The sequence below is a fragment of the Nannobrachium achirus genome (genome assembly GCF_963921795.1).
Source record: "Nannobrachium achirus genome assembly, chromosome: 16".
Classification (NCBI taxonomy): Eukaryota; Metazoa; Chordata; class Actinopteri; order Myctophiformes; family Myctophidae; genus Nannobrachium; species Nannobrachium achirus.
In genome coordinates, this window is record NC_137823.1 from 33,782,505 (window position 1) to 33,792,504 (window position 10,000).

General features: G+C 47.1%; 1 protein-coding gene across 1 annotated transcript in view; it reads left to right on the plus strand.

Moving 5' to 3' along the window:
- The window catches only part of bcl11bb (BCL11 transcription factor B b), a gene marked incomplete at both ends in the record, with an annotated part of 53,172 nt that extends 49,095 nt beyond the window's left edge, over positions 1 to 4,077 (plus strand). The window contains one exon of the mRNA XM_080744059.1: positions 1,976 to 4,077. Coding sequence (XP_080600185.1) covers positions 1,976 to 4,077 — 2,102 coding nt within the window. The remainder of the gene's footprint in view (positions 1 to 1,975) is intronic.
- Between the last annotated feature and the right edge of the window lie 5,923 nt (positions 4,078 to 10,000).

Sequence of the window (10,000 nt, forward strand, 5' to 3'; positions counted from 1 at the left end):
AGGGATGGGACCATAATTATGAAAACGTCATATTACGATTATTGTGACAAAATAAATCGCGATTTACCATATAACGCGAAAATCAAAATCCAGGTAAAGAAATAACAGATCTACAAGCTCGACGCGTTGTGAGCTTGTAGATCGGCTATTTTTTGGCAAAGACTATCAAGTACCTGTACGTATATTATAAGTACCTTTTACCAATAAATGCTACCGGATATGCAGCTCGGCAAATACAGTAAAAGGTGAATTGATCCCAGTGCATGACGGAGGACGATATATATATTATCGTGAGTTTATCACTGAACGATAATATCGCTTATCGTCCCATTCCTATTCTAAAGTGTTTGTGGCCCATGGGTGGGTTAGGTGGTCTGATGGGTGGGCCATCAGAGCCTGTTTATTTTAATAATCAATCAATCGTGTTCCGGCTTGGATCGATGTAGCATAATTTAAGTGGCTGATTGACGGCATAAAAATGAAAATACATCTTTAAAGGTTTTAAAGAAAAAATACAATTTCATTTTCTTTAACATTATGTTTTAAAATATCAATGTTCACTATCACTATCATTAAAATCATTTGCCAAGTATTTGGTAAACGATTTGGGGCCCACAGGTTGAAAATCACTGAATGCCAGACTGGCCAGGAATGGTCTGTTTTAAGACGGCCGGCCAGCTAAAGGTCTCTACTCTTGATCAAGAAAAGGCCCCCCTGGCTCTGGTCCCGTGGACCACCGCACCGTCGCAGCCTCGACTGCGGTAGCCGCGAGATGATAAAGTGAATGCAGATGCCTTGTAGGAACAGACGCAGTCAGGCGGGCAAAGCGCTGAGGAAAAAGTCGAGGCTGCGCGACCTCCCCCTTTGCAACGCTAGCCTGCGTCGAATTAGATGAATCCAAAACTCCAGGCTCCCCTTTTATGACTCACGAGCCGGGGCTGACAGGGCCGTGCCACGGTGACGGATAGATTCATTTGGCATTATTAAGTCTCGCCATTTAAACAGGGGCAATTTGTCAATGGGTGACGCCGTGTTTGTGTACGTACGAGAGCGAGTGTGCGAGTGCGCGCGCGCGGGTGTGTGTGTACGGTACGTGAGTGTCTGTGAGTGTGTCTGTGTCTGTGGACCACAGATCACATTACTGTAGCTGTGCTATTACGCCAGTGACGTAGAGTGCTGTTTAATGTGGGTGCTGTGTTGAGACCAGAGGGATCTTAACTGTTTTACATTTTGTCTTCATCACCTCTCCTCTCTCACTCTCCCTTTGTCTTTCTCACCACCCCATCCTCCCTCCTCCCTCCCCCCCACCGCTCTCATTCATTGGTGGCCTGTCTCACCCTCTCTCCACCCCCTCTACCATCCCTCCTATTTGGTGCATTGCTTGGTGTGTGTTTCCCCATGACTGCCTCCCCATATCTCCATATGGAAATGATAGAGGCAGAGGATCTGTATATTAAAGTCTAGCTGACATTAGAATTAGCATAATGTGTCATGGCCTTAGGGCTGTACCTGCCATCTGCATTAGCCTGTAGACATGCACGCAGATGGACGCGCACGCCCCGCCCGCGCCCGCGCGTGTAGACGCGTACACACACACACGCTAGCTCGCGCACACACACACACACACACACACACACACACACACACACACACACACACACACACACACACACACACACACACACACACACACACACACACGCACACACACAAAGGCATACCCCCTTGGAAGTCGCTGGTACACAACAACCAAATGTACTTCATAAACAGTAGCTTTCTCTTTTCCAGGGAAAATGAAGAAAAGATGTTGCCCAGCGAGAGGCTTGGAAATAGCATAATGATTCGAAAAACTGTTCTGTTTGTGTTTTGCTTCAAAGCAAATGTTTCTGTTTGTTGTCTCTGTAATATAATAGCCGTTGAACTATAATACAACTCTAAATGCGGCACATTTCTTCTTCCTCTCTTGTGTCTCCAGACAAAGATGAACCATCCAGTTACATCTGCACCACCTGCAAGCAGACCTTCACCAGTGCCTGGTTCCTGCTCCAGCATGCCCAGCACACGCACGGCATCCGCATCTACCTGGACAACCACCCGGTCAACCACCACTCCCTGACCCCCCGCATGGCGCTGCCCCCGCCGCCCGGCGTGGAGGGCCTGCCCCGCTCGCCTCTGCCCACCTTCCTGGGCGACACCTCCAACCCGTTCCACCTGCTGCGCATGGCGGCGCCCCTGCTCAGGGAACACCACCCCCCGCCCCCAGGGTACATGGAGACCCGGCTGCCCGCCACGCCGCCCTTCATCAGCCCGCCGCCGCCCCCCCGGCACCCCCTGGAGCGGCTGGGGCCGGAGGAGATGGGGCTGCTGTCGCAGCACCCCAGTGCCTTCGAGCGGGTGATGCGCATGACCCCCATGGAGCCGCCCTCCATGGACTTCTCCCGGCGCCTGCGCGAGCTGGCGGGCAACACCACCAACAACGGTGGGCCCACGCCGCCTCTCTCGCCCAACCACGTGCCGCCCATGCACCGCCTGCTCAGCCCCACGCTCTTCCAGCCGGGCTCCAAGCCCCCGTCGTTCCTCACCTACCCGCCGCAGCCGCCCACCTCGCAGGGGGGGGCAGGCTCCGCCAGCCCCCCCGACGTGCCGGGCCAGAACCAGTCCCAGGCCAAGTCCAAGTCCTGCGAGTTCTGCGGGAAGACCTTCAAGTTCCAGAGCAACCTGATCGTGCACCGGCGCAGCCACACAGGGGAGAGGCCCTACAAGTGTCACCTGTGTGACCACGCCTGCTCCCAGGCCAGCAAGCTGAAGAGGCACATGAAGACGCACATGCACAACAAGTCGGGCTCCATGGGCAGCTCGCCGGAGCAGGGGAACCGCGGCGAGGCAGGAGACGGGGACGAGAAGAGCAGGGAGGGAGACATCAGGGGGATGGAGATGGACAATGAGGAGGAGGAAGAAGAGGAGGAGGAGGAGGAGGAAGAGGAAGAGGAGGAGGAGGAGGAGATGAGGAACGGGGGCCGGCCCGACTCCAACCTGAGCGAGGACTCGCAGGAGTTCCGTCCCAAGGACAGGGAGAACGGCTCCAGCAGGCCTTCCCCCGAGGAGGACAAGCCCCTCGCCGGGGACCGAGTAGCGGACGGCGACAACGCCAGCATCATGAGACCCTACAACCACCTGGACAATCACCTGAGGCTCAACGCCGGCAAGAGAGGCACGGAGCTTCAGCCCAACGGCGACGGCGGGGACAGAGGGCGAGAGCCAGAGGGAGAAGGGGAGACGGAGCGGGAGCAGCAGGACCGAGAACGAGAACGAGGGGTGCGCCAGCAGCAGAGGCCCCTGATGAACGGCCGCATCAGCGCGTCGGAGGTCAACTCCTTCACGGGTCTGTTCCAGCGCCGGCCAATGCCCCTCACCCACCCCGGCCACTCCAACAACAGCAAGAGGATCAAGGTGGAGAAGGAACAGGTGGAGCTCCCGCCGACCGTGCCCCTCATCTCGCCGGAGAACGTCTACTCCCAGCTGCTGGCGGGCTACGCCGCCTCGCGCCACTTCATCCGCGAGCCCTTCCTGGGCTTCACGGACGCCCGCCAGTCCCCGTTCGGCACGTCGTCCGAGCACTCGTCCTCCGAGACGGGCAGCCTCCGCTTCTCCACGCCGCCGGGGGAGATGATGGGGGAGGGAGGCGGCGCCTCGGGCCGCAGCGGCAGCAGCACGCCGCACCTCCTGCGGGGGCCCGGGCCGGGCCGGCCGCCCAGCTCCAAGGAAGGGCGGCGGAGCGACACGTGCGAGTACTGCGGCAAGATCTTCAAGAACTGCAGCAACCTCACGGTGCACCGGCGCAGCCACACAGGCGAGCGGCCCTACAAGTGCGACCTGTGCAGCTACGCGTGCGCCCAGAGCTCCAAGCTGACACGCCACATGAAGACCCACGGGCAGTTCGGGAAGGAGGTGTACCGCTGCGACATCTGCCACATGCCCTTCAGCGTCTACAGCACGCTGGAGAAGCACATGAAGAAGTGGCACGGTGAACACTTGATGCCCAGCGAGGTCAAACAGGAGGAGGCGGACAGAGGCTAGGCCCAGAAAAACTGAACTTATACCTAGCCTGCAGAACGCACACAACACACACACACACACACACACACACACACACACACACACACACACACACACACACACACACACACACACACACACACACACACACACACACACACACACACACACGCGCACACACTCTCTCTTCCTATAACTACTTCTTCAACTATGGGGCTAGGCTGGATAATCTCTCTCCTGAATAATTTTGAGACTGATCAATGTTTGTCCTGTTTCTGTTTTTAGTTTTTTGAGTTTTTGTTCTTGTCACACAAACTGCCACCTGAGAAATATAAACAAAAGGGAAACTTTTTTTGCCCAAAATTGGCATTTCTTGGCAATCTTCGTCTGAGGATTTTATCAGTTAGAAAATCCATGGAGCCTTTCTACTGTGCAATAACTGTATTTATTGGATTTTTTTGTAATAATATCTGGCATGTGCAGGTACTTCTTTGTGGAATTTCATATGGAGTTAGTTTTGAAATGTGCTAAGAAAAAAAAACATTGTTTTTCTAAAACGATAACTGGAAAGAAGTCACCCATAAATACAACCCAACCTTTCCTTTAAGGAAGCTTATTATCCTGTAAGAGTTCAAGTTTGTGTGAAGCTGTTAGCTTTTAAAAGTTATGATAGTAATTGTTTTCTATATGGAACCTGCAACAGCGGACTACAATCCATTCCTTCGTACAGGCATACAAAGCACTGAATGTCATCACGACAATAAAATATGAATAACATCATCGCTGGGTTTAAAAAATCCAGCCTTGTCTTATTAGACCTGAATAAGTTAACGCAGGGGTCTTCAACAGGGGGTCCGGGACCCCCAGGGGGTCCTCAGAGTCACTACAGGGGGTTCTCCAAATCTTTGAGTGATGGAAATTGTTTCTCCTTTTTTATATTAACCACTTGAACCCTAGTGTCCATATTCTGAGAACTTTAGCCAAAAATAACAGATCTACAAGCTCACAACACCTCGTGCTGCGAGGCATTGTGAGCTTGTAGATCGGCTATTTTCAGCAAGGAGCTTTGGTATAGAGGGGAAAAAGAGCAGACTAAGTACAGAGTGAAAGGTCAAGTTTATTAAGTATTGACAGTTCAAGTGGTTAAATATCTGAAAACACAAATTGACATGAATCCAAAATACACTGATGATTGTGATGTCAAACGATTAAACTATATGGAATCTATGATAAGGTTGTGGGGGGGTCCCTGCTTCATCTCTCTCTCAACTAAGGGGTCCTTGGCCTGAAAACGTTGAAGACCCCTGAGTTAACACATAATTTATACAGGCAAATTGTCCTTAAAAGAAAAAAAGAAAAAACATTGGCATGTGAATAATGGAGTTATTGTATTGCTGTCCTGTTTATTTGTTTTCAGTCAGGACATAAATAAAGGTTGCACTCGATGGAGCTAACCTTAAGCTGATGCTCGGTACATTCCCAATGTAGGATTTAACCATCGTATTTAAGATATTAAATAAGTTAAGACTACTTGTGATTAACGTGACAGGGAGAACCAGTCCTGTTTATGTTTTGTAAATATATTCTTTTTTTTTTTTTTTTAGGGGGGGAGGGAGGGGGTTTGTTTTAATATTTTAAAAGTAGCCCCAATTGTAGGTGAACGATGGCCTAAAAATGAGAAACAATCAGAAGACCGCTGCTTGTGTCATCTTACAGTATCTATATGTTAAATGTTACTACCATGTGTCATTCTCCTGATTATACCGCCCTCAGACGCATTCCCGAATCCCGCCCCTCAATGGCCAAGTGCGCTTACAGTCATGTATAATAATAATGGATGGCATTTTTATAGCGCTTTTTCCAAGACAAGTTGCGAACTCAAAGCGCTTTACAACGGTCCATTCATGAATGCATTGGGAAGTGAACAGTCACATTCACACACCAAATGGTGGAAAGCTATCGCACCGAAAAGGCAATTGGTTGAACTAAGACATGTTACTTTGACTAACACCTCTGAACCATTCCCTCGCCATTGTGTCTCTGACCTGGCTGGCTTCACACGTCCCCCTTACCATCCACAAAAAAAAAACATTTTTTGAATGACATACATTGTTCAATGTGTGTGTGTGTGTGTGTGTGTGTGTGTGTGTGTGTGTGTGTGTGTGTGTGTGTGTGTGTGTGTGTGTGTGTGTGTGTGTGTGTGTGTGTGTGTGTGTGTGTGTGTGCGCGCGCGCGCGTTTGTGTGCGTGACTGTGTTTCTCTCCATGCTCTAAGCCTCTCACCGCTGGCGTTCTCTTCACAGTTCACTAGCTCAGATTCATGCATTAGAGCAGCGTTTAAAGGGAGGTCTGTTCATTCTGCCTCACACAGAGTGATATGGGTTTAACTCCCAATAACAGATTATCTAGACACACCGTGCGTGTTCGTGACTTTTGGGGGATTACAGGTTTCTTCCCCCCCCCGCCTTCTCTCCTTCCTTTTTTCTGCATCACGCTCGACGCCAAAATGAATCTGGCGCAAAATAGCTATTTGAGTTATGATAATGTCCGGACGCACAGCTGCTTTGAGGGATGGCCGGGCGACCTTGAATTGGGGCTATTCTCGTCGTTCGAAAATGAAATATTGGAATTGAGAAATCGAGGGAGAGAGAGACAACGGGACCTTGACCATGGACGAGTCATTTAAATGAAATTGGAAGCGTATGAAAAGTGTGGTTTTTTTACCCAAATACGCCATATCTATTGGCCACATCGTGCCAGGGACTGTTGGAGCGTGGGGGTGTGGGGGGCAAAAAACAGGGTGAGAAAGCAGAGCCGAATGAATGAGAGGAGATTGAGACTACGTTTTCAATTTTAGCACAGTCCTTCCCAGTCTTCACAATGACCTTCCCTAAAAAGTGTCACCTTTGAAGGTTGTTGTCACGTTTCTTTTGTTGTTGTTGTTGTTGTTGTCGTTGTCTTTATGATTGGGACATACGCGTTAGGGATGGGACGATACGTGATATTATCGTTTATCGTGATAAAAAACACTCACGATAATCGTATCGTGGAGATTCAATATATCGTGATATCGTCCTCCGTCATGCACTGGGATCAATTCACCTTTTATTTGCCCAGCTTCATATCCGGTACCACTTAAACCCTCTATTGGTAAAAGGTACTTTATAATATGGGTACTTGATACAGTCTTTTTTTCACTCTCTATCAATTGTCTTTGGTAAAAAAACAGCCGATCTACATTGTAAGCTTGTAGATCGGCTATTGTTTGGCAAATGTTCCGCCACCAGGATAATGGATTTTGATTATCGGGATAATATCGTAAATCGCGATTTCTTTGGTCACAATAATCGTGATATGAAATTGTCATATCGTCCCATCCCTAATACGCGTATGCTTGGAATACAAATACAAATGTTTCTCGACAACAGCTTCTCCTCCAGACCATTCCAGAGGCACCCTGTCTGAGATGAGAGAGTGCATGGTGAAACATCACAGTATAATGATGAGACTGACTGACGAGCTCCCGTTAATTTGCTGACAAACAAATGTGTGGTAGGCCACAAAAAAATACTCCATTCCGATAGCGATCAGCGAAACCCCAGACAGACTCGTTTCACACACACGGAAATTTTAGTCTTACAATTATGTTTACAGTGTTGAAGTATGCCATTGATGAAATACTCTGTGTAAGTGTTTGAAAAATGACAACAAAGTATTGTTTTCTCTGATGTTTAAAGAATTATGTTTTTCAAATGCCATAAACATTTTTTTTGTATGATTAAATTGGTGGAGGGATTTTTTCTTTTGTATCCGTTCATGAATATGTTTCATGAATATGTTTCATGAATATGTTTCGGATTGTTTCCGTATGATTTCTTGTTGACTGTAAATGGGAATTTAACAGTATCTGTAAGATTACAAACAATTCCAGGTTTTTTTGTTTTGTTTTAGTTTTTCTAGCAAAAGTGGTGCCAATTGTGTTGCAATTAAGAACTTTGTCATTAGTCTCTGCAACATATTTCTTTTTTTTCCTTCTGTATGTTTCTGCTCGTTGGTTTGGTGAAGCTATAATCTGACATGGATGTAAAATTAAGTTGGCGGCGGGAAACAAATAGAAGAATCTTGTAAAATGGAGGACATTTTGTTTTTGTTTAGTTTTTTTTTTAATCTGGTGATTATGCAATGGAATGCGTGAGGGGGTGGAAATGCTTTTCCAAATCAATTTCAGGAGACATTCGTGGACATTCTTATTTCAAATGTCTTTCTCTTGTACTCATGGTTGGTTGAAGTTCTTGTGACGGCACTTATAATTGTAATTTTAAAATACATTCTCATCTGTGACTTTTCACAAAATGTTTCACTGTCGCTCTTTGTAAAAAAAAGAAAATACAGTTTTCCTTACTTTTTTTTGTTTAGTTTTTTGGGGGGGAGGGGGGGGGGGTGGTGCATCATTGTGAAAAAAGTGATTTCAGAACAACAGCAAGCATCTGCTGTTTTGAACATATATGTATTTTTGTAATGTGTTGAAAAGATCAATACAAGAAAACCAACACTTCAATAAATGTTGAAATTGCTCTACAATTGAAGCTGCCTTCCTTTCTAACATACCTTTCGAGTTTAGTTAACAGTGAACTCAACAATGCTATGTATGATTGCGATACCGTGCTCAGACAACAAATATAAAACCATCTTCCGTTACTGCGTTATTTATTAACCACTTTAACACTTAAGCCATATTTTATACTTCATCCTATGATGGTTTCTATGATAAAGTCAATACACATCAACGCTGTCATTATCAAGGCAATATAACTTGTAAGACACAGTGATGTGGACATCAGGGATGTGGACATTATAGATAGATGACATCAGGGAACTCCATATATGGGCATAAAAGGGCAAACCCATTCTGGTAGAGTGGCTCCCCTGACATCACAGTGACATCAGAGCATGATGACATTATGATGACACATTTTTACGGTCTATGGATTTTGCCGTAAAAATGTGTTCACCTCTACACGCGGACAAGCTGTGGCATTTCTCATGGTAAACTGCGACCTTCGGTCGCAATAATCTAGTTTAGCTGAAAATGTTTTTGTGACATTTCTGACAAGTTGTTGGACACCAAGTTGAAGGTGGCTGATAACGTATTGATATCCATGCGACTCTCAGCGGCCACATGTGCTGACACGCATAGAACCCGGGTAACCAGTTAGAAGCTAAGCATCTGACAGTGATTAGAAGGACAAAATGTTCTTCATTCGCCATGGCTTCGGTGTGACAGCTCTGTAACATCCCCTGAGTCACACACATGTTCCCGTGTGGCCTTTCCCTCTGAGAACATAACTGGTTGTTAATGTGTTCAGTTGGAAATGTGTTCTGCTATTCAGTGTCGTGGAGCTTAGCACAAGTTCACGTCCCTCATTACTGTTAACCACTTTAACCCTATAGCCCCCTGGTTTGGTCCCCTCCTTTTTCCCTCTACACCAGTACACAAGATTTGTTTTGGGGCTTTTATACCTTTATTGATAGGACAGTAGACTGACAGATAATGGGGAGAGAGATGGGGAGTGACACGCAGCAAATGTCTCAATCAACCAGCAAAACATCGATCAAAACATCCATTTTCTAATTGTGTAGACTTGTGTAGACTTCTTGTAAATTAAGTAACACAGATGTTTAACAATAATTTAACTCTTGAGAGCGTAAAATGAAATCAAATGGTTTCATTTTACATTCTCAAGAGTTACAGAGTTACAGGGTCCATATGGTTACCAACTCTCCATCATTTAACTGGGGACCACCTGGAGACCCCTCAAGGACCACTGCTCAACACCACATCTCTTCCCTGAAAATAGCTGATCTACAAGCTCACAACACCTCACGTTGTGACATCACACTGTGAGCTGCAGATCTGCTATTCTCACTGAATGTTTGCCTATTTC